General features: G+C 31.7%; 2 protein-coding genes across 2 annotated transcripts in view; one reads left to right on the plus strand and one right to left on the minus strand.

Moving 5' to 3' along the window:
* The window catches only part of LOC134706280 (DNA mismatch repair protein Mlh1-like), a 149,169-nt gene that overhangs the window by 39,021 nt on the left and 82,568 nt on the right, over positions 1-27,580 (minus strand). Inside the window, exon 9 of the mRNA XM_063565058.1 lies at positions 3-115. Within this exon, the coding sequence (XP_063421128.1) occupies positions 3-115 (113 nt within the window). The remainder of the gene's footprint in view (positions 1-2; positions 116-27,580) is intronic.
* LOC134706187 (glucose-dependent insulinotropic receptor-like) lies at positions 17,272-19,165 on the plus strand. Its single transcript, XM_063564895.1, has 2 exons — positions 17,272-17,433; positions 17,648-19,165. Exon 2 carries the CDS (start codon positions 17,783-17,785, stop codon positions 19,163-19,165), a length of 1,383 nt encoding a protein of 460 aa, XP_063420965.1. The 5' UTR covers positions 17,272-17,433; positions 17,648-17,782.

Below are 27,580 nucleotides of genomic sequence, written 5' to 3' on the forward strand. Positions count from 1 at the left end.
ACGATTAATGAATAATAAAAATGTGCATTTCTTCATTGAATAATTAGCATTAGTAATATATCCATTTAATTTAAATGACATCTGCTGGTTCTCATGGCTTATATTCAGAAGTTCCCTGAAACACAAAATATTGCATGCTTATAATTATTTCTAGAAATAACATTTTATGTATTGGCAAACAAGAATTTTTCTTCTATAAACTATTTCAATACTGGTAAAATAAAAAAAATAAAGTTAATGCACTGTCTTTGGCAATTCAGCTGTGGTTTTGAACCTCAATTGCTATAGAAACTAGATTGAAAATTAAAAAGATACATGCATTGATAACACATATTATAAATTAAAATTAAACCAGATGCTCCGCAGGGCGTAGCTTTATACGACCGCAGAGGTTGAACCCTGAACGGTTGGGGCAAGTATGGACACAACATTCAAGCTGGATTCCGCTCTAAATTTGGATTGTGATTAAATAGTTGACACAGCATAGGTTTCTGACACAGAATGAATGTATTCAAATGAACTTAAAATTTTTGTTTTCTCTTAGAGCAATTCACTATGCTGTTGAATATTAATCCTCTCAAAAAAATGTTTGAAGAAATTTTCTTTTGATTTATGAAATTTCAAATGAGAAAAATTGAACCCAATTTTTTAATCACATCCCCCTTTCCCTTATTCCAAAACTAATTTCAATTAAATTATTCTAATGGAGTTTGCAACAATTACTACTCATTTAAATACATCATAAAATATTAAGATGTAAAAAAACTGCTTGTTATCACTGAATGGTAAAGATTATTTAAATTTATCAGTTGGTAGTAATAAGTGAATATACATTGTATATTGTATATAACAAAGATTTAAGTTGATTCTGGACAAAGAAAGATAACTCCAATTAAAAAAAATTCTTGCAGATATTTCTTGCTTACTATACTGGACAAAGAAAGATAACTCCTAATTAAAAAACAATTTTCTATTTCACAATATTGTGAAATTAGATATTTCTTGCCATTGCACAATACTGTGCAATTGAAAAGACTTGCTATTGCACAATACTTAATATAATAATTTTAGATCCTGATTTGGACCAACTTGAAAACTGGGCCCATAATCAAAAATCTAAGTACATGTTTAGATTCAGCATATCAAAGAGGCCCAAGAATTTAATTTTTGTTAAAATCAAATTTAGTTTAATTTTGGACCCTTTGCACTTTAATTTAGACCAATTTTAAAACTGGACCAAAAATTAAGAATCTACATACACAGTTAGATTTGGCATATCAAAGAACCCCAATTATTCAATTTTTGATGAAATCAAACAATGTTTAATTTTGGACCTCGATTTGGGCAAACTTGAAAACTGGGCCAATAATAAAAAATCTAAGTATATTTTTAGATTCAGCATATCAAAGAACCCAAAGGTTTCAATTTTTGTTAAAATCAAACTAAGTTTAATTTTGGACCCTTTGGACCTTAATGTAGACCAATTTGAAAACGGGACCAAAAATTAAGAATCTACATACACAGTTAGATTCGGCATATTAAAGAACCCCAATTATTCAATTTTGATGAAATCAAACAAAATTTAATTTTGGACCCTTTGGGCCCCTTTTTCCTTAACTGTTGGGACCAAAACTCCCAAAATCAATACCAACCTTCCTTTAATAGTCATAAACCTTGTGTTTAAATTTCATAGATTTCTATTTACTTATACTAACGCTATGGTGCGAAAACCAAGAAAAATGCTTATTTGGGTCCCTTTTTGGCCCCTAATTCCTAAACTGTTGGGACCGCAACTCCCAAAATCAATACCAACCTTCCTTTTGTGGTCATAAACATTGTGTTTAAATTTCATTGATTTCTATTTACTTTAACTAAAGTTATTGTGCGAAAACCAAGAATATTGCTTATTTGGGCCCTTTTTTGGCCCCTAATTCCTAAACTGTTGAAACCAAAACTCCCAAAATCAATCCCAACCTTTCTTTTGTGGTCATAAACCTTGTGTCAAAATTTCATAGATTTCTATTAATTTAAACTAAAGTTATAGTGCGAAAACCAAGAACATGCTTATTTGGGCCCTTTTTGGCCCCTAATTCCTAAAATGTTGGGACCAAAACTCCCAAAATCAATACCAGCCTTCCTTTTATGGTCATAAACCTTGTGTTAAAATTTCATAGATTTCTATTCACTTTTACTAAAGTTAGAGTGCGAAAAACTAAAAGTATTCGGACGACGACGACGACGACAACGTGATAGCAATATACGACGAAATTTTTTTCAAAATTTGCGGTCGTATAAAAAGCAATCAAAATGCATAATTATGTAATGACATCAAATTATGTCCCATTTTTATATATCAGTATTTATATTCTTTATTGAATATAAATGTCATGGCATTGGATAATGACAAACAAAAGTTGCAAGGCACAAACTAACTATTTTAAAAAAAATACAGAATAAAGGTTCTCTTTCCTGAATATTTTGTATCTATATATTTTTGGTATCATAAGATTACTTTTGCATGGTTTGAATCTGGTCCCATTATTTTTTTAATTTATTAATGTCAAGAATGCAGATTTGAGCAAAAGACAAGAAAAAATTTAAACCAATCAAGAAGTCAAACATCACATGGCATTGTTATCCAAATAAAAATAATCAAATCCAAATAAATAAAATTAAGGGAGGGAACAATCAATTGAATAAAAACCAAAATGATTTTTTTTAGTACCAGTGAAAGCCATCATACCTTTTAGGTAGGGTTGTCACACGTAATGTAATTAGAAGACCTAATGAACTATAAATCAAGAAAAGTTTAGTCACAATAACACTAGTGCTTTCATACTAATGACTGATTTACATTATGCATCAGTAGGTCTAAGTAAAGGAAGGTACTAGTTTAATACTATAATACACTCATGAATTATGAGCCCTATATTGGAAAAATATGTTTTTGTTTTTGTCATCTTTTCTATTTTTGCCGTTGTCTTGACTATAGAGGTCATTATAAAGGACAACTGAAGGTGTAATTTTAAACTACAGTCAAAAATATACCAAAGGTTTATAAATCATCTGAAGAATAAGGAATGTGACAAGCTGATACTCATCAAACATTACATTGTCATGGTCCCACTGGACATAATAATAAGTATCAGGTCATAAACAGAGAGATTATCAGTTTTCTCTTCAGATTGATATTTTAATATATCGGCTATAGAAAACAACTGTTTAAGTAAATTATCACAGCTAATAACTTCAAAAAGCTTCATAATGAGGCAAGCTGGTAGTTGTTTTACAAGAAATTACAGGTGATTCTTAAAGCATGTCCTTAGTAACTGCTATTTCAAAGTATATAAAACGAGGGAGTATAATTGTTTGACAGATTCCTAAAGCATGTTACAAGTCACCAGTATTCAGCTGCGATCCTAATATTAAGTAGTTCTATTCAATAGTATATATATATACTAGTATGAGAAGTTCATTTAACATATTGAAACTTTCAAACCCAAAGAAATTTTGACAGATCCAAAAAAGTGTTTGCATGTAACAACTCATCATTGTCAATCTTCTGACACACTACAAAGTCAATCTGTTCTGTAATACATGAGAAAAGTGTAAACACTTGTTGCACAAATAGACAGAAACAACAAGGTGAATGCTATATACCGGAAGTTCCCACTCCACCAACTTTAAAAGTAGATGAAATGTAAACAGAGGCAATAAAGATAACTACTGTCATCACCATATTCCAACAATACCAATAACATTAAAATATGACCAAAGACAACCACTGCTTATGTTCCAGATATGGGACAGACACATGTACTTGTAAGGGGATCAACCTAGTTTTAAAAAATCTGGACTCTCTCTCTGCTTTAAATAATACATTAGGAAGGATAATGGGAATACCCTAACATACATACAGACAGTACAATGTATCTTCTGGGCAGAAACCCTTAAATACAGATAGTACAATGTATCTCCCTAGTGGAATACCTTAAGATAGAGACAGTAAAATGTATCTCCTGAGTGGAATCCCTTAAATACAGACAGTATAATGTATCTCCTGGGTGGAATCCCTTAAATACAGACAGTATAATGTATCTCCTGGGTGGAATCCCTTAAAATACAGACAGTATAATGTATCTCCATGGTGGAATCCCTTAATATAAAGACAGTACAATGTATCTCCTGAGTGGAATCCCCTTAAATACAGACAGTACAATTTATCTCTTTGGTGGAATCCCTTAAAATACAGACAGTACAATGTATCTCCTGGGTGGAATCCCCTTAAATACAGACAGTACAATTTATCTCTTTGGTGGAATCCCTTAAATACAGACAGCATTATGTATCTCCTGAGTGGAATCCCCTTAAATACAGACAGTACAATTTATCTCTTTGGTGGAATCCCTTAAAATACAGGCAGTACAATTTATCTCTTTGGTGGAATCCCTTTAAAAAAACCAGTACAATGTATCTCCCTTAAGATAGAGACAGTAAAATGTATCTCCATGATGGAATCCCTTAAATACAGACAGTACTATTTATCTCTTTGGTGGAATCCCTTAAAATACAGACAGTACAATGTATCTCTTTGGTGGAATCCCTTAAAATAAAGACAGTACAATTTATCTCTTTGGTGGAATGCCTTAAAATACAGACAGTACAATTTATCTCTTTGGTGGAATCCCTTAAATTACAGACAGTACAATGTATCTCTTTTATGGAATCCATTAAAATACAGACAGTACAATTTATCTCTTTGGTGGAATCCCGTAAAATACAGACAGTACAATTTATCTCTTTGGTGGAATCCCGTAAAATACAGACAGTACAATTTATCTCTTTGGTGGAATCCCGTAAAATACAGACAGTACAATTTATCTCTTTGGTGGAATCCCTTAAAATACAGACAGTACAATGTATCTCTTGAGTGGAATCCCTTAAAGTACAGACAGTACAATGTATCTCCGTAGTGGAATCCCTTAACATGCAGATAGTTCATGACAGTAAAATGTATCTCTGGACGATATCCCTTAAAATATAGATAGTACATTACAATGCAATGTATCTCCTTAGTAGAATCCTCGAAAATACAGACATGACAACCAATTTCATAGGTGGAGTCATCTTGCCACCCCCTAAAATACAGGACAGTTCAATGTATCTCCTGGATGAATATTTTTGTGTGGTAAGTACTATATGTAAATTCATATCATATTTTTCATCAAATTTTACCTTCTCTCTCAAGTGCATATATGATTTTTTTTTTAGCAAACTGTCTTATTACAATTTTTATCCAAAATCAAAACAATTGCTTCCCATTTGTCATGTCAGGACATTTTATAGCTGCATGACTATACAGTTCTTAAATCTCCCCATTGAAGAAGGCCATATTGTGGTATATAATTGCTTACATCAACTTCATTTGAAATCTAGTGGATAGTTGACTCATTGGCAATCATACCACATCTCTTTCTTTTTTTAATTTCATCTCTGTAAGGCTGAAAGTGCACATCACATTTTGAAAAAAATGTATATATTAAACTACATTGTACCATGTAAGGATATTGTTCAGCAAAACAAGTCATAAAGGGAAGTAAAGATGTTATCCTTGATTGTATTTCTAATTGACATTATTTGTATAAAAAATAAAATAAATAAAAAACAATCATTGTATAAGGAAGTAGACTTAGCAATAAATACTTATATAAAATGTATATGTATAAACATCAATTAATAAAAAAAAAAGATTTTTAAGGTATAAAAATAACCTCTAGCTATCAACAACTTCAAAAGAAAATTCATGCTTAATCAAATGTAAAAAAGGTTGAATGTTTCCAAATCGAGGAACACTATGTCAAGAAAGTTTGGAGGAAACCTTGACATTAAGGGTTAAGGATATGACAATGATTTATGTGATTAAATCATTGTACAGCACACATGTTGTACCTAATGACATATTGCTCAAAATTTCATTGTGAATACTTAATTAAAATGTTTGGTAGGAAGGCAATTTATGAGAGTGTGCATGGATAATGCATTGCTTAGAGGATAAAATTTATTAATCAGAGGCTCAGTTCAGTCTACATCAAAGTTTGATGATGTCTTATAAAATGAAAAACATATTTGACAATTGACCTATCAGAAGCATTGATTGATTGTAAGTTCTAACATTTGATTGCTTACTGTCCAGTAGCAAATACTTCATGTATGTTTCAGACGAAAAACAAATTTTTAAATAATTAAACAAAATAGGTTAAAGAAGACTTCTTCGCTGAAGGATTGGGAAATTTGGACTGCTACTGGAAAATGAAGGTACATTGAATAGAGAAAGAAGTTTTGCCTTCCAATAGGCCACCGGCCAACCACAGAGAGTTGTTGCAATAGTTTTTAAAATGCAAAGAGTGTGACACTCTCTCTCTCCAAAAGAGGCATCTGACAGAAAAATAAGTACCTACTTAAAATATTTTCCATAATCAGAACAAAGGAGATTTTTTGTAGAGGTCTTTCATATTTCATTATTTAGGCCTAATTATTTAGGAAGCTCAATGCAGCAGACACTAATCTCTTTTATTTTTTGTTGAGCTTCTACGTACGGTGCAAGCTATTAAATGGGGGTTTAGTTTCTTCTTCATTGAAGACTTCATTAATACAAATAAAAAGAGGCACAGGGTAGATAATAATGATAAAACAACCAAATAACATACCTTAATTGAGAAAAGTCATCTAGAGGTCAACATATAATGATTTAAAAAAAAATACAATTTCAATAAGCTTACTTTTGTTTAAAGACTAAAAAAAACCTGTAAATGGGCTCAAACATGAGAAACCCCATTCTGATTCTGATATATATGTGCGTGTGTTTAAGCACATACTACACCGTTAGTAGGGGGAGGTAATGGTATGTTTTATAACATTGTCATAATGCTGACAGAAAATAATCACTTAAATCTAGGAAGAGGTTGTCTTTATCTCAAAAACTAACACAATGACACATTTACTCTAGTTGAATATGCAATGACTAAAGAAAAATTAAATAAATTTTCTATTCTTTTAAGAAATATATAAATAATTGCATAATTAGGAACCGTTTAAATTTGACATAATATGCTAGCTAGCATGAATACCTACATACTAAGGAATGTTAAATAGGATGTCCTTAGGCCAAACACTTCAGCAACAATCTCTCTAACTTAATCTGTAACTTGATATTATATTAATTTATACACCAATTGTTCTATTGTTTATTGTATTCTGTATATAGTCAACTGTATGTGTATACAAGTTACAACTGTTTATGATTGCAGTATCAAGATCATCCTCATTATTTCAAAAGCTTGTATTGCATGGATATTACATACCTAAACATTAGAACATGTGTTTTAAAATATGTGACTTATTAAAGGATACAACCTTATATTAGTCATAAAAGTGCCATGCTATAGAAAATTTCAACACAAGAATGTCTGAAGTCAATGAACTAAAATGTACAGTCTTCAGATTGAGTACATTTTTGAGAGAAGAGACTAATTTTTAAAAGTCTATTCTGGTTCATAAACTTGATAAAAACTAAATTTTCAGTTAAAATTGAAATGCTACAAGTTCTTATATAACAAATACAATAAATAAAATGCCTTGTGGTAACTCCTCTCTATGATATATCTATTGTACTAGAACAACTTACATGTTTTTCCTTAATATCTTATATATAACTGATGGTTTATGTTCAAAATGGGTCAAATCTTCACTCTACTTTGTGTAAATATCACAGTTGCATAATGTTAACTTGACACATGGCGTGTTTTAAAAAACTGAGGCAATTAAATAAAAAAACAAAAAATTAACATGAGACCTATGTAAAACCAGCACTCTGAAGGTGTTACAATACAATGTCCCTTCACAGCTTTAGTGTTAAGAGCTTTAGTGTTAAGACACATGTAACAGCAATGATTTTCAAGATCTTATTTTTCTTCCTCAGGTAGAGGCTAAATTCAGATGACACAGACAACTCAGCTTCCACAACTTTCATCACTGACTTAAAAAAATATAATTACATGCTTTAGATATTTCAGAGAAAAGTGTGGAAAACTGAGAAGTTCTAGCAATATGCCTATTTCTAAGGGCAACAACTTCATAAAAAAAATGTTAAAGGTTCTGCTTCTAACCTGTGATTGCTGCTGTGAATATAAAAGTGTAATGCTGACCTAAAAGTGAGTCCATATATCAGTAAACTGAATATTTTCAAAATTTTGCTATATGGATACTGTTTTTAATGATTCAAACATGCTTCTATTCAAATCATAAAAAATCCATGAAGGTTTGACAAAGTTATTGATGTCTTAAAAAAAATTCTCACCACGAACTGAACCTAAATATTAACCCTGATAATGAATCAAGGATCGCTAAACAAAAATAGCTCAAACCAAACTCAATTTATAACTTCTTGTATGACAGTTTACCACATAATAACTGATTCAGCCAGTTCAGAAAGAAGGGTGAGAATGATAGAGACTTTTAAGCAATTTCCTGTTTCAATCGACAAAATATTCAGCAAAAATCACTTAACATAACAAAATACAACTCAATTAATTTTTAACTTCATATCATATGACTATACTACAATTATTTTATGAAGTGATATGAAAAAAGTGTGGAAAACTTAGATTTCAAAGCAGTTCTCGCGTTTCCAAGGGTTTTGACTCATGACAAAAATGCTTGACCCAATTGAAACTGTAGTAATTTCTTATAATATCCAAATAAAAACAAATGTGCAATATAAAGAACAGATAGATGGACAGGTAAGGATATATTAACTATGTAACTGTTGTTATATCTTATTTAGTTATGACCAAGCCCATTAACATGTGACAAATCATAATAAATTGATATGTAAATATCATATCAAAAGGTGATTAGTTTTTTTTATATAGGTGGTCCTTTGCCTTTAAACTTTGGAAAACCTCTGAAACTGTAGTTTAAAAAGCAAATTAAAACACAACCTGCATTGCTTAACACAAGTTTTACTGTAATTTTTGGCCTAAAATATCATCTCATCATTCTATGATGAAAGCTACTTCTTTAAAAAAAAATCTGATGCCCTGATATTTTAAAAATATATATCAGAAATATGTATTCTTAGTTGAACAAATTTCAATTTAAGAAATACCTTTTTTTACATGTTCTTTCTCTAGAATATACATTGGAGCAATCGAATAAGATTTGAAATGGCAAATTTTAACATTAAGGAACTCAAATTCATGTCAGTCACCAAAAAGGAAATTATTATGACTGACAAACTTAAATCCATCATTTGGTTAAACTACCTAGAGGCTGTGCTGCTCATCTCGGTCTATGTTCATTGTCAACTATGAACACTCTCCAACATTGTAAACTATGAAGTTCACACTCTCTACCATTGTAAACTAGAACTTTGTTTTAAATGGTCTTGTATTGCTAATTTCAGCAAAATTTGAGCTATTCATTATTTGTAGATATTGTCTTGTTGACCTATTGCATATAGTATTAGAAAAAGAGACCGAATTTCTCTATCAAAAGAAGTGTACAAGAAAATAGATAAAACTGGCATTTTACCACAATGTTCAGTTTTTCCACCGTTTTGGTTGAAAGGCCAGGTATAAAGTTTTGATAAGATTTCCTTTGCATTTTTATCTTTGATAATAAGATACAGAATGTTTGCTCAAGCAAAAGTTTTCAATTAGGTATAATCTATAAGAAACTGCTGAAATGTGGATATGTATATCCTGTTTATAATGTTGATTTTGAAATAAAAATAAATACAATATGAAGGAGTTTTTCCTGGTATCTTACATTTATATTTCAGTGGTATAAATGCACTGGTATAGTGACAGTGGCTTGGATTTCTCTGATTATGAAAATAAAGTAAATTTTCCTATTTGATTTTTTTCATATTTTTCCTATGTTATAAAGGGTCTTCATGGTCTTCGTACTATATGTTATGGAATGTTTTAATTATTGAAGGTTGAACAGTTACCTACAATTGCTTACATCCGTTTCATTCGAACTTTGGTGGATAGTTGTCTTATTGACATTGCGACCTACAAGGCATATGTTTTACTTATTAACCAAAAAAAATTGAATAAATTCCTAATATGCAAGTAGTGATATCTGACAACTTTGTGTTTTATGACTATATAATGGTCTGTAAATTGACAGGTTTTATAATCCTTTGTCACTTATACACTCTAGGACCAAAAAATGTAGGATAAATCACCAATAGATGTAAAAGAAAGAAAAAATATGCTAGATTAGGAAAAACTATGACAAGTTACATGACCAAGGATAAACAATAACAAAATTCCTTGACCTGGAATAGGAATAAACACCATGACAAGATTCCATGACCAAGACTATCAATGACAGGATTCCTTGACCTCGAATAGGAATAAACACCATGACAAGATTCCATGACCTGGAATAGGAATAAACACGATGACAAGATTCCATGACCAAGGATAAACAATGACAGGATTCCTTGACCTGGAATAGGAATAAACACCATAACAAGATTCCATGACCAAGGATAAACAATGACAGGATTCCTGGACCTGGAATAGGAATAAACACCATGACAAGATTCCATGACCAAGGATAAACAATGACAGGATTCCTTGACCTGGAATAGGAATAAACACCATGACAAGATTCCATGACCAAGGATAAACAATGACAGGATTCCTTGACCTGGAATAGGAATAAACACCAAGACAAGATTCCATGACCAAGGATAAACAATGACAGGATTCCTTGACCTGGAATAGGAATAAACACCATGACAAGATTCCATGACCAAGGATAAACAATGACAAAATTCCTTGATCTGGAATAGGAATAAACACCATGACAAGATTCCATGACTAAGGATAAACAATGACAGGATTCCTTGACCTGGAATAGGAATAAACACCATGACAAGATTCCATGACCTGGAATAGGAATTAACACCATGACAAGATTCCATGACCTGGAATAGGAATAAACACCATGACAAGATTCCATGACCTGGAATAGGAATAAACACCATGACAAGATTCCATGATCAAGGATAAACAATGACAGGATTCCATGACCTGGAATAAGAATAAACACCATGGAAAGATTACATGACCTGGAATAGGAATACACACCATGACAAGATTCCATGACCAAGGATAAACAATGACAGGATTCCTTGACCTGTAATAGGAATAAACACCATGACAAGATTCCATGACCAAGGATAAACAATGACAGGATTCCTTGACCTGGAATAGGAATAAACACCATGACAAGATTCCATGACCAAGGATAAACAATGACAAAATTCCTTGACCTGGAATAGGAATAAACACCATGACAAGATTCCATGACCAAGGATAAACAATGACAGGATTACTTGACCTGGAATAGGAATAAACACCATGACAAGATTCCATGACCAAGGATAAACAATGACAGGATTCCTTGACCTGGAATAGGAATAAACACCATGACAAGATTCCATGACCTGGAATAGGAATAAACACCATGACAAGATTCCATGACCTGGAATAGGAATAAACACCATGACAAGATTCCATGACCTGGAATAGGAATAAACACCATGACAAGATTCCATGACCTGGAATAGGAATAAACACCATGACAAGATTCCATGACCAAGGATAAACAATGACAGGATTCCTTGACCTGGAATAGGAATAAACACCATGACAAGATTCCATGACCAAGGATAAACAATGACAAAATTCCTTGACCTGGAATAGGAATAAACACCATGACAAGATTCCATGACCAAGGATAAACAATGACAAAATTCCTTGACCTGGAATAGGAATAAACACCATGACAAGATTCCATGACCAAGGATAAACAATGACAGGATTCCTTGACCTGGAATAGGAATAAACACAATGACAAGATTCCATGACCAAGGATAAACAATGACAGGATTCCTTGACCTGGAATAGGAATAAACACCATGACAAGTTACATGACCAAGGATAATCAATGACAGGATTCCATGACCTGGAATAGGAATAAACACAATGACAAGTTACATGACCAAGGATAAACAATGACAGGATTCCTTGACCTGGAATAGGAATAAACACCATGACAAGTTGCATGACCAAGGATAAACAATGACAGGATTCCTTGAACTGGAATAGGAATAAACACCATGACAAGATTCCATGACCAAGGAAAAAAAATGACAAAATTCCTTGACCTGGAATAGGAATAAACACCATGACAAGATTCCATGACCAAGGATAAACAATGACAGGATTCCTTGACCTGGAATAGGAATAAACACCATGACAAGATTCCATGACCAAGGATAAACAATGACAAGATTCCATGACCTGGAATAGGAATAAACACCATGACAAGATTCCATGACCAAAGATAAACAATGACAAAATTCCTTGACCTGGAATAGGAATAAACACCATGACAAGATTCCATGACCAAGGATAAACAATGACAGGATTCCTTGACCTGGAATAGGAATAAACACCATGACAAGATTCCATGACCAAGGATAATCAATGACAGGATTCCATGACCTGGAATAGGAATAAACACAATGACAAGTTACATGACCAAGGATAAACAATGACAGGATTCCTTGACCTGGAATAGGAATAAACACCATGACAAGTTACATGACCAAGGATAAACAATGACAGGATTCCTTGACCTGGAATAGGAATAAACACCATGACAAGATTCCATGACCAAGGATAAACAATGACAGGATTCCTTGACCTGGAATAGGAATAAACACCATGACCAGATTACATGACCAAGGAAAAACAATGACAAAATTCCATGACCTGGAACAGGAATAAACACCATGACAAGATTCCATGACCAAGGAAAAACAATGACAAAATTCCTTGATCTGGAATAGGAATAAACACCATGACAAGATTCCATGACCAAGGATAAATAATGACAGGATTCCTTGACCTGGAATAGGAATAAACACCATGACAAGATTCCATGACCAAGGATAAACAATGACAAAATTCCTTGACCTGGAATAGGAATAAACACCATGACAAGATTCCATGACCAAGGATAAACAATGACAGGATTCCTTGACCTGGAATAGGAATAAACACCATGACAAGATTCCATGACCAAGGATAATCAATGACAGGATTCCATGACCTGGAATAGGAATAAACACAATGACAAGTTACATGACCAAGGATAAACAATGACAGGATTCCATGACCTGGAATAGGAATAAACACCATGACAAGTTACATGACCAAGGATAAACAATGACATGATTCCTTGACCTGGAATAGGAATAAACACCATGACAAGATTCCATGACCAAGGATAAACAATGACAGGATTCCTTGACCTGGAATAGGAATATACACCAAGACAAGATTCCATGACCAAGGATAAAAAATGACAGGATTCCTTGACCTGGAATAGGAATAAACACCATGACAAGATTCCATGACCAAGGAAAAACAATGACAAAATTCCTTGACCTGGAATAGGAATAAACACCATGACAAGATTCCATGACCAAGGATAAACAATGACAGGATTCCTTGACCTGGAATAGGAATAAACACCATGACAAGATTCCATGACCAAGGATAAACAATGACAGGATTCCATGACCTGGAATAGGAATAAACACCATGACAAGATTCTATGACCAAGGATAAACAATGACAAAATTCCTTGACCTGGAATAGGAATAAACACCATGACAAGTTACATGACCAAGGCTAAACAATGACAGGATTCCTTGACCTGGAATAGGAATAAACACCATGACAAGATTCCATGACCAAGGATAAACAATGACAGGATTCCATGACCTGGAATAGGAATAAACACCATGACAAGATTCTATGACCAAGGATAAACAATGACAAAATTCCTTGACCTGGAATAGGAATAAACACCATGACAAGTTACATGACCAAGGCTAAACAAGAGTGCACACACTGAAATGCCTTCTTTTCTTATCATTGATATTTTGTTGTTAGTCTTAAGTATAAAGGTTTATTAAATACTGTCACATAAACTTAACATTAACCAAGATAACTAAACAAAGACCAATGAACGATGAAAATGAGGTCAAGGTCAGATGAATCATGCCAGACAGACATGTACAGCTAACAATGCTTCCATACAACACATATAGTTGACCTATTACTTATAGTTTAAGAAAATAGACCAAAAACAAAAACTTAACACTGAGCAATGAACTGTGAAAATGAGGTCAAGGTCAAATAAAACCTGTGCAACTGACATATAGATCATAAAATATTTCTATACACCAAATATAGTTGACCTATGGCATATAGTATTAGATAAAAAGACCAAAACTCAAAAACCTTAACTTTGACCACTCAACCATGAAAATGAGGTCAAGGTCAGATGACATCTGCCCACTAGACATGTACACTTTACAATCATTCCATACAACAAATATAGTAGATCTATTGCATAAAGTATGAGAAAAACAGACCAAAACACAAAAACTGAACTATAACCACTGAATCATGAAAATAAGGTCAAGGTCAGATGACATCTGCCAGTTGGACATGTACGCTTTACAGTCCTTCCATACACCGAATATACTAGCCCTTATTCTTATAGTATCTGAGATATGGACTTGACCACCAAATTTTAACCTTGTTCACTGATCCATAAAATGAGGTGGCGGTCAAGAGAAAATTGTCTGACAGGCATGAGGACCTTGCAAGGTACGCACATACCAAATATAATTATCCTATTACTTATAATTAGAGAGAATTCAGCATTACAAAAAATCTGAACTTTTTTTTCAAGTAATCACTAAACCATGAAAATGAGGAAAAGGACATTTGACATGTGACTGATGGAAACTTCGTAACATGAGGCATCTATATACATGTACAAAGTATGAAGCATCCAGGTCTTCCACCACTAAAATATAAACCTTTTAAAAAGTTAGCTAACACAGCCTCTGTGGCTGGATCACTATCCATGTCCAGCTTTCTGCAACTTTTTTGCTCGACAAACATCACTTACATAGTCTTACATAGTCTGTAACTGAGCGCTGGATCACTCCACTATGCTCAGATCTTCCGTTATTTGCTGACTTGTTTCGGTTCCGGTTCCTGTGTCAGCTTTTGCTCTATAGTTATATTTCATTTCACTATTTGTCCAAAATTTATCTAGGCGACTTTCAAATGTCTGAATAGTTGGTGCATTTACAACACTGCTGGGTAAGCTGTTCCATATTGGTGCAATTCGTTGTGTGAAGAAGTTGGATCTTATATTTTTATTGCATCTTTGGATGGTCAGTTTTTTGTTGTGTCCTCTAGTTGCAGATGTGGTGTTGTATGTGAGTAGGTTAGGTAGACTAACAAAGGCCAGAGGCTCCTTCCTGATTTGGGACAGGCCCAAAAATGAGACAGGTTAAACATATTTTTTGAGATCTCAACCTTCCCCATATACCTCTAGACAATGTAGAAAAACAAATGCACAACAATACGCACAGTAAAACTCAGTTTAAGAAAATAAACAAAATGACAATAAAACATAAATAACAACAGACTACTAGCAGTTACTGACATGCCTACTCCAGACCTAAATTAAACTGAGTGAAAGATTATGTCTTCATCATATTAATATCAGGCACAATCCCTCCTGTTAGGGGTTTAGTATTATACCGTCATGATATATTGCAAAGAGGTAGTGCAGAATAAAACACTGTTCCATTTGTAATTCACCATAATGCACATAATAACCATCAAGAGTGCACACAGTGCACACACTAAAACATCCTGCTTTATGTACCATTGATTTTGTGTTAAATATAAAGATAGAACACATTGCAATTACTTTGTCACATTGACCTGCATAGTGAATTTAAGGAAAAACAGACCAAACCACAAAAACTTAAAATTAACCAATGAACCATATAAATGATGTCAAGGTCAGATGAACCCTGCCAGACAGAGATGTGTACCTTAAAATCGTTCCATACACCAAATCTAGTTGAAAAATTGCTTTAAGTATTTAAGAAACAGGTTTAATTATATAACTCTAACCTTGATAACTTATCCAAGGTCAGGTGAATCTAGTCTGACAGACATGTAGACCTTTCAAAGAAATAGAGAGAAATTCAAAAAACTGATTTATTTTTTTCCCTCTAAAATATACAGCTTTATACAAATAGTTTACACCACAAGATTTAATTTCCTATATCTCTCATTCTATAACTTTTGTTACAGACAAGACAAAAACATTTCCTGGAAATCTCTCATCTACAATCAGATAACTTTAACCTTGATAACATATCCAAGGTCAGGTGAATCTAGTCTGACGAACATATAGACCTTTCAAGGAAGATGTATACCAAACATTGTTAATAAGGGAAAAATTCACAAAACTTCATTTTTTTTCAAATATACAGCTTTATACAAATAGTTTATATCGCCAGATTGTATTTCCTTTGTGTCTCATTCTACAATTTTTGTTACAGACAAGACAAAAATATTTCCTGGAAATCTCTCATCTACATTTCCTTTTAAATGTGTATAAGGATTTTCTAGACCCTTTCAAAGATTCTTCATTACTAGTAGGCATTGCTTTCTTTTCTTTTAAATTATTCATCTGATTGATTCCAGATGTTTTCACCAGCATAACATTGACTTCGCTGTTTTCATATTGCATCATTGATCTTTCTAGGCCAGTAAATTAAAGCTAACTAAAGAAATTATTTTCAATCCATGAGAATTGAATGCCAACTTTTAGAATTTTTTTACATTTCATTATTATTTTTTCATTTTATTTACTTTTAGCTAATAAGGTGTACATAAAGTATACCACATATAGGATAAAAAAATATTTTGTCCAGGTGTGAAAACTAAAATATTACATTTTATTCCAAGAATCATAAAAACTCAATTGTGAAATAATAATTTCCAGTTTCAAAATAAAAAGTATGAATAAATTAAAACAAAAGAAACAAATAAAAAATAACATACAGAAAAGTAAGAAATTTTGTAAAACCTTGTAATGATTGTCCCGATTTAGCTCATTATAGGACATGACCGTGCGGAAACTATTTATGGTAACCAATATTGTACTGGAGTGTAAGAACAACTTTGCCTTAAGCAGAATACAAAAATAGAAGTCATAAATATATTTACGACTTGTCCCAATCAGAATTCATATATGTATTTGTATATTACATTTACTGATGATAATAGTAAGAAGTGTGAAAATGGGTGGATACTGAACAACTTTTTATATATCTTACATGTGCTAGGGAATTATACAAATATATCTTATAGGGAATTAAGTTATCTTACATGTGCTAGGGAATTATACAAATATATCTTACTAGATAATAAGTGTCAACACTTCTCAACACGTTTGGTAATATAGCATTTCTTAAGGACTTTATAAAACTGGACATATAAAACTTTTTATATGGATTTCTACATTTTTTTTTAATTTTTGGAAAATTAATTTGAGTAAAAATAAATAATTTCTTTTTGAGAAATATGACTGCTTAGAGTTTCAGTGAAAGATGACTGCTTATCTTATTTTTTTATACTTTTTTATAATTTTCCATTATTTTTTTTTACAGCTTTTGATGTGGAGCAATCATAAAGCCGTACTGTTATACCACTTGTTAAAAGGATAAAATGTTTCTAAGATATAACAATATCACAGAAATTTCTATTCTTTGAAATAAAAATCATGATGACTGTATTTCCTCGAGATGGATGACTTGTTCAAGTCAATTGATTTTGGAAATTTTGTGGATAGAACTGCTGGAACGGATAATACAGAGGAAAGCTCTTTCACATCTTTCAACTACACAACATTTCACCAAGTAGAAAATGTAACACAGTTTAATATTGGAGATTTTATTAACTTTTTGAACAATTTGACTGCTAATAATACAATAGACCCTTTCCGGAGATCAGCAGAAATTCTGTCAAAACCAGATACAATTATTACTCTGATTCTGTGCTCTTTGGCATTTTGCATAAACACAGTGTCAATTTGTGCAACATACAATATTCCCAATGGATTAACGACCCATTCTAAACTGATTATAAGTTTAGCGTCTTCAGATATACTAGTGACGATTAGTGTTTTTGCTCATTTGATGATTAAAATGTTTAATCCTCTCCAGAATCCACTGTTAACTTCTTCAGCGGAGAGACTTCCATCATCGTGTCAATTTGCTTTTGTGAGTTCTCTAAATATCATGGCACATCTAATATCTCTATTGAATCTACTATTGATGGCCATTGACCACTATGTGGCCATAATGAGACCGCTGCATTATATCTACATAATGAACAAACGTAATGGATGTATTACTATCATAGTTGTGTGGCTGTTGGCGATTATCGGTGGATTTTTAAATTTCTTTACCGGAATTGCTTCATTTTCTAATCGCTCCAGTAAATATCTAAACTACTGTGAATATATCATGTATAATGATTTCTATGGAGATTACTTAGTAATAGCTTGTACTTTTTTGTGTTTAATATCAATCATTTTTATATACCTCAGAATTTATTGTGAAGTTAAAAGAATTACGAATAGAATCCAGATATTACGATATGATGAAGAACACAATTCTAAGACCCTTATAACAACACTTTTAATCATCGGAACCTTCGCTATCTGCTGGATTCCTATCATTTCTTTCAATCTTGTGATAATCATTCAAATCCATCTAGATATTGAGTCGGTGAAAAAGACGTTCAAATTTTTATTGTTAGCGAACAAATATTTATATGCATTACTTCTAGTCAATTCAATATGTGACCCTGTTATTTATGCAGTGAGACTGAGAGAAGTTCAATTAGGATATTTTAAATTCCTTAAAAAAACTAGAGAACTTTTGAAGAAAAAGAAACATACAAGACGATTTTCTAGATGTGTTACACAAATTGAAACTGATAGAACGATAGGAATTGAGGAAAATCCCTCTGATAGTGCATTTTCTTTTCGTGTAGTAAATAATGTTGAAGACTTTGCCGAGGACACAAGTAAAAGTGAAGAAAATGAAACTTCACATTTTAGTCAAAATGAAGATAATGAAACTTCACTTTTAAACATCAATCATTGTGAGTCTGTTATTTAGTATTTATTTGTTTTTTTATTAAAAAATTACAAATCTTTATAGTTTTCATTACAACTAGATGTGTTGGAATTTGGAAATTAAAAATAAACCAGGAATTTCATGATGTCGGGAAATATCAACACCAATAAGGAAAAACAAAAAAGTAAAACATTTATAACCATTTCAAAAAACTTATTTAATTCTATTTCTAAATCTTTGTTTTATCATTCAAATAATCTTGCTTTTATTCATTTCCTCCTTATATTTGGAGAAATCTTTGATATATCATGGCCGCATATCAATTTGTTTTCAAATTATGCAAAACCAAACAAATTAAATAAAATTTAAGTAGAACACATTAAAGAGAGCAACTATTTTTTTTATGATAAATGGTTACTTCCCAATAAAGTTACCAAGTATAAATTTTGGAATCAGAAACAACTCTTTTACACCAGAATTTATTTTAAAATCATTATTATTAAATTATTTAAATGTGATTTTCTTAGTTTAATTTTTAAAAAACTGACAGTATAAAGAATAAAGCCAGATCAGTATGGAGAGGGAATTAAAATTCAGTTTTGATCAAACAGGGAAGCACTTTGTCAGGTCTTAAAAGTTTGTTGCAACTTCTTATTGCATTTTGTAAAATAATATAGACCCTTTTAGGAATTAAAAATAAGATAAAAAGGTTAAAATAATTTTGAAGTTTAATTTTCCGATATTTTGGTTATGTTTTTCTATGTTAACGTAATATGAGAGTAGATAAATGGCCTTTCAAAGGTGACAAGTTATTGGTCTTGATTACTCTTCTATTTATCTTATTACTATCCATCAATACTGTTTAATGGCATGTTTTTATTTCACGTTCACTGGTAAACAAGAACTTAGGTGTGATGGGAACTATTTCTAAGGCGTAATAGAAATCTATATAAGAAAGATTAAAATTTCTTTTTATGTTTTCTTATAATTATGTTGTATAAATTTATTTTCAAAATCGGTTTAAATTGCTCCATTCTTTAAAATATATATATAAAATATTAGAATGCTGTTTTAATAGATATCTCAATTAATAATTTTGACTTCCTAATCTTGATGTTTTTGGAAAAATAATGGGAAACAATACATTAGTAAGTCCATTGAAAAGGTTTTTTTTCCATTGAAATCACACATATAGATATGATTTTTAACTTAAAGATAGCAGTCATATAATATTTTAATAATAAACAAAATATATACACCATAAATTAAAATTACAGTTTCTCAATTACAAGTAATTTAGAGTACAAATATAAAGAGATGATCCATATCTTGAAAGGAGATAATTAAAAAAAAGCAAATGTTGCAAAAAGCAGCTAGTTGGATTTGGTTATGGATAGAGGTTGTACATTTAAGACAAACAATTGCTTAAATTAATGTTATTAAGACTCTGAAGCAAGTCCTTTCATTGGCAATTGTACAGCATGGGTTTGTCTCATTGTTTTAGCCCTGTAACGGTTGCCTAAAATTGTTCACTTCATTTGAACTCTATTGGTGAATAGTTGTTTATTGGCAATCATACCACATCTCCTTATTTTTATTAGCATATCTCATAATTCTATATTGTGAAAGGGGAAAAGGGTATATGTACAGAATGATGCTTTCCTCATGAAAATTGTTTTGAATACATGTTTGCAATGGTTGTGCCATATCTTTCCAACGAATTTTCTTTATTTTCTTTATCTTAATGTTAAAATAATTGCTAGAAATAAATTTAAATCTGATTGAGGAAACAAACACCAACTTAAAAAATAAACAGGTAATAGAACGATGTCTCATTATGCCTCTTGGGTAGAATTATCAGTAATATGAGACTACAGAAAATAAAATAAAAATAGTTCCTTCTCTTCTCATGTAAAATTTTACAAATGCAAATCTATTTCTCACTGTAATATTTCTTCAAGTCACATATCTAAGGTCCTAAAAATACATATCAGTAATTAATGGATGTTTTTTTCTAAACCTCCAAGTTATTCTAATTTTGTTTTTTGATTGCAAGATTAAGTACTTGGTTTCATTTTTTTATTTACACAAGTTCCACCTAAGTTGAATGTTCTAATTTATTATCTGATGAAAATTTTCACTAAGGAGAGAACGGGATAATATTCATTAACAAAGTTGACAAGTAAGGTTAATTGGAATGAACCGTTTAAGCAGCATAAAAGCCATTGAGTACTACTTGGATTCAAATGATTGTTTCTCCATGTCTACTATAGAAAATGTTTCCTCTCCTAAGGCAAGATGGTTACCACTGAATACACTATTTGCTATATATATTTAAATCAGAATTATAATATAATCAAATTTTACTTGCAGACATTATATTTTTACCCTACTGTCTGACCAGACTGTTGACTTGAACTAAATTAGTCAGAAAAAATCAAGTTCTTTTCTCTCAAACTGAAAACGAATTATTGACAAAAAAAAGTATTTGAATTGAATGAATGAAAATAACTTAATCAAGATAATTTTTATTCCAATTATATAAATAAACATAAAAGAAAAAGTTATTTAATTTTCATTTTCAAAAAAATTATTTCATGATATGTTTATCTTCGCTCAAAATTAGACAGCAATGTAAAAAGTCTTCAATCATTATAACATGCATGACAATGTTATAGGAATATAATTGCTCTATGTACACATATATGTCCTTCAAACTAGTCTATTTTGTCTTTGTCGGAAAATTAATTAAACATCTTATTTAACAGTTAAATAATCATTACGCTCTCTAATGTTTTTTTGGTTGTTTTCTTTCACATTTCTTTATTTTTTTCCTAACAGATGTTTATTTTCTTCAAACTTTTTCCGTTTCATTTAGTCTCATTAACTAATTAAAGAAGTAATCAAACTGACATATACAAGGAACAAATGTATTTTATTTGCTTGTTTTTGTTTACAAAATATCTTATTTATATTCAATTCCAGAAAAAAATTAGTGACTATAATAGGAAAGTTAGAGTACATTTTTGAAATTGAAAAGCATTTTAAAGAAAAATGAAAAGATTCATAGTCCTTTTACAAAAAATAGAAAGTCCTATTTGTTTTCTTTTCTTGTGCAGCATAATTTTATCATCACAGCAAATAATATATCAGATAAATAAAAAAGAAAAGATATTCAAATGTGTAGATATTAACCACTTCAGAAATGCATTAGTTAAATTTCAGAATGTAGTTAATATTTTCTTAAATGTGTATTTTTAATATCAATTTTGCATACATTAAAATCAATCTTACAAAGTTTGTTTTAGTTGACAGAGAACATCTTATTTAACTTCATCAGTGGTACCAAAATTCATTAAATACCAGAGAGACAAACTATAATGCATGAAATGAGAATGAAAATTATACAAGACAAGCAGGTTTAAATCAACAATTTGCACATGATTTATAAATACAGATAAAACAAATTTGATAGAGTCAACTCTCTCAAATTGGAAAATCCCCAGACTTACATCAACATATTTTTTTTTAATTTGTAAGTTGTAATTTTCATTTTTTATCTATTACTATTAGTCAGTTGACTTTTTTTTTAAAACATAAGAAATATTTAAATGTGGATATTATCAGAGACCTTTATACAATCATTTCTCAGATGTTATATACATACTGGTATATAAAATAATATAGATGCAATTAGCCTACTGCAATGATATTCATATACATGCACATTGACCTATATTACATTATTTATAGGTATTACAAAGGTGACCTTGATATTATATATTTCTTTTAAAAGATATGTCCTTCAAAATATTTATAGTCTTATTTATAAATGATTAATTTTCAAAATTTCAAATAAGACAACAAATTAAATTCACTTAGAAATGCCCATTGAAATTATTTATATATTTATCTTACTATAATTAAAATTTGAACATGTATCTCTATGGAATTAAATGTACCCTAAAAGTCCTTTTGTTAATTTCAGTTATTAAAAATTCATTATCAGTCACCACTTATTTTAAAAAACGCAGGAGTCATTAGATTCTACGGAAGTTTTATAACTTGGTTTTATTAATATCCCTTAACATGCTTTAATTTGCAGTCAAGTTAAAAATCTAAAAATTTTAAACTTCTGAAGTGACATTGCCAAACATTACATTATATTTGTCTAGATCTATACACAAATTTTAAATTGCAAACTTATTTGTTCAAAAATCAATATTTCTAAATTTTGTGAAAATCCAGTTCTTTTTATTGCTGACTTTTTTTTTGTATCATTACCTTCCATGAGCTGCATACAGTCATACGTACAAAAAAACTACTACATGTATAAGGCAAGTATGCATTTAATTTCAAACTCTATATGAAACACAAATGAAAACTACTTTACGAAGATTTCTGATTTTCCCCTTTTTTATGAAATAATCCATCCCATAACTCTGACACGTAAAATCTAAAATTTATAAAAATCAAAAGAGAGCTCATGTCAATATTAAAACAATTGAAGAAAGTTTCTTGCAAATAGGAGAAAGCATTTTTGAGCAATTGTTTGAAAACTTTTTTTTACATGAATAAAATCCTATTTCTCAGAATCATAAAATCCACAATTTATTCAAAAGAAAGGGAACAATCCATATATACAATTCACCAAAGTTTCATACAAATTAGGTAAAGCATTATTGAGGTAATGTCCTACATGTTGACTACGGACAGACAGACGGGCAGCGGTATACCATAATACATCCTGTAAACGGGCGTATGAAAAAAACGAGAAGATAAAGCACTTGTGAACCAAATCAGTGAACCACAACCACAGAACATCAGGTTCCTGACTGTAGACAAATGCAGTGGGTTTAAACGTTTTAATAGGTGCCAAGCTTCACCCTTACTACATACAAAAACTAGAGGCTCTCAAGAGCCTGTGTTGCTTACCTAATTCTACTTGGGATTTTGAAATAATATTAAAAAATGAAAGAAATAGTAACAGATACTTATAATGATGTTTTAAGCCTAATGTTTAGTTTCATTTCATTCAGTATTTCTATTAAAGAAGACATTTGTATGTATTTCCCATAGTGTCCCATGTTAAACCAAGTCCCAGGCTGGTGGCCATCTTTGATAATGGATCAGCTACAAAGTAACAACACTTGGTCAGCACCTCATAAGGAACAGTCATGATACATTTGGTTTCATTTCATTCAGTGGTTCTTCAAAAGAAGAAATTTGTATGTATTTCCCATAGGGTACTATGTTAAACTAAGTTCCCCACTAGCAGCCATCTTGGATAAAGGAAGGGTTACAAAGTAACAACACTTGGCCAGCAACTCATAAGGAACATTCATGCTATGTTTGGTTTCATTCCATTCCATTGTTCTTTAAAAGAAGATTTTTGTATGTTTTTCCCATAGTGTCCCATGTTAAACAAATTCCACTGCTGGCAGCCATCTTGGATAAATGAAGGGTTACAAAGTAACAACACTTGGCCAGCAACTCTTAAGGAACATTCATGCTATGTTTGGTTTCATTCCATTCCATTGTTCTTTAAAAGAAGACATTTGTATGTATTTCCCATAGTGTCCCATGTTAAACCAAGTCCCAGGCTGGTGGCCATCTTTGATAATGGATCAGCTACAAAGTAACAACACTTGGTCAACAACTCATAAGGAACAGTTATGATACATTTGGTTTCATTTCATTCAGTGGTTCTTCAAAAGAAGAAATTTGTATGTATTTCCCATAGGGTACTATGTTAAACTAAGTTCCCCACTAGCAGCCATCTTGGATAAATGAAGGGTTACAAAGTAACAACACTTGGTTAGCAACTCATAAGGAACATTCATGCTATGTTTGGTTTCATTCAATTCCGTGGTTCTTTAAAAGAAGATTTTTGTATGTTTTTCCCATAGGGTCCTATGTTAAACTAAGTTCCCCGCTGGCAGCCATCTTGGATAAGTGAGGGGTTACAAATTAACAACACTTGGCCAGCAACTCATAAGGAACATACATGCTATGTTTGGTTTCATTCCATTCCATTGTTCTTTAAAAGAAGATTTTTGTATGTTTTTCCCATAGTGTCCCATGTTAAACAAATTCCCCTGCTGGCAGCCATCTTGGATAAGTGAAGGGTTACAAAGTAACAACACTTGGCCAGCAACTCTTAAGGAACATTCATGCTATGTTTGGTTTCATTCCATTCCATTGTTCTTTAAAAGAAGATTTTTGTATGTTTTTCCCATAGTGTCCAATGTTAAACTAAGTCCTCTGCTGGCGGCCATCTTAGAAGATGGATTGGCTACAAAGTAACAACACTTGGTCAGCACCTCATAAAGAACATTCATGCCATGTTTGGTTTCATTCCATCCAGTGGTTCTCTAAAAGAAGACATGTGTATGTAATTCCCATAGGGTTCTATGTTACTAAGTCCCCTGCTGGCAGCCATCTTAGATGATGGATCAGCTACAAAGTAACAACACTTGGTCAGCACCTCATAAGGAACATTCATGCTATGTTTGGTTTCATTCCGTTCAGTGGTTCTCTAGAAGAAGTTCAAAATGTAAAAACTTTATGCCAACGACTAATGCTGGAAGCCAAGTGATGAGAGAAGCTCACTTGGCCCTTCCAACCAGGTGAGCTAAAAAGTGTATTATCAAAACATAGAAAAAGACACACTATATATAATATGAATTCAGTGGTAATGTACAAGGTGGCTGTGTCATCACATAGATCCACTTTGAATGTGTGGGATTTTTATACCAAACTTGTCCTGAGAATCATCCATATAATAACGAAATAACTATGCCAAAGTGAAATGTCAACTGTTTGTCAACTGTCTCTGGGTATAAACTGTGGAATATGACCACAATGTGGGGGTATGCCATAATACAATAATTTATTTAAGAATTGTCAATGTTAACTGGAAGAAAAACTAAGTCCATTTATAAGTAAAATACAGAAACACCGTAACAAAGTATTAACAAAATCTCTATTCTGATATTCTTTAAAATCATAGATGTCACTGACATACTGCATTATGTCCATACTGTATATTCCAATAAGAGTTATAATTCATCAGTTAATATCAAAACTAGAGGCTCTAAAGAGCCTGTGTCGCTCACCTTGGTATAAGTGAATATTAAACAAAGGAAGCAGATGGATTCATGACAAAATTGTGTTTTGTTGATGTGTTTTTAAATCTTACTTTACTAAACAGTCTTGCTGCTTACAATTATCCCTATCTTTAATGAACTTGGCCAATAGTATCAGTGGAAATGTTAATAAAAATTTACAAATTTTATGAAAATTGTTAAAAATTGACTATAAAGGACAATAACTCCTTAAGGGGTCAACTGACCATTTCGGTCATGTTGACTTATTTGTTAATCTTACTTTGCTGAACATTATTGCCGATTCACGGGCAGCAACACAACAACGGGTTGTCCGATTCATCTGAAAATTGCAGGGCAGATAGATCTTGACCCGATAAACAATTATACCCCATGTAAGATTTGCTCTAAATGCTTGCATTTTTGAGTTATAAGCCAAAAACTGCATTTTCCCCCTATGTTCTATTTTTAGCCACGGTGGCCATCTTGATTGGTTGACCGGGTCACGCCACACATTTTTTAAACTAGATACCCCAAATGATGATTGTGGTCAAGTTTGGTTTAATTTGGCCAAGTAGTTTCAGAGGAGAAGATTTGTGTAAAAGCTAACGACGACGCCGGACGACGCCACCGGACGCCAAGTGATGGGATAAGCTCACTTGGCCCTTTGGGCCAGGTGAGCTAAAAAGCAACTTGACAATTAAAAACTTTCCTTTATATGGTATTTAATGATCATGCAGAAGATTCTATCCCAGATAAGTAAATTTATTACAGTTAGCAAAAATGTTTGATACTTTAAAAGGTTTAACCCCAGAGTCAATGTAAATGTTGACTGCAAGAAACACTGCTATAAAGGTCATCTGTTAAAAGGGGAAAAGAAAAAAAAATAACTTTGCTTTAGACAACAGCACATAAATACATGTAATTAAGAAGTGTAGATCTAAATTAATTTTATGTGTATGAAGGTTTAACAAAGTCAATGATGTCACACAGAAACAATTAATCCCCTGACTTTATAAACACCATCCTGGTGATAATACAATGAGAATTTACTGCATCAAGTACTTAATTAATCCCCTGACTTTATAAACACCATCCTGGTGATATATACAATGAGAATTTACTGCATCAAGTACTTCATTAATAGATGCCACATAAAGACATCATACTGTGGTTTCATTATTATTGGTGTGGTACAAATGGTCATGTATTTCATAGGTATAGGTTAACCACAAATTCAATTGTACGAATTTCCTATAGATTTGTATGCAGAGATTGTAGAAACCATGCAGTCATAAACTAGTATCCTTGAAAATATAACTTTTCCTTATTCCATTAAAATAGATAACCA

The sequence above is a fragment of the Mytilus trossulus genome, chromosome 2 (assembly GCF_036588685.1).
Source record: "Mytilus trossulus isolate FHL-02 chromosome 2, PNRI_Mtr1.1.1.hap1, whole genome shotgun sequence".
In the NCBI taxonomy this organism is placed as follows: Eukaryota; Metazoa; Mollusca; class Bivalvia; order Mytilida; family Mytilidae; genus Mytilus; species Mytilus trossulus.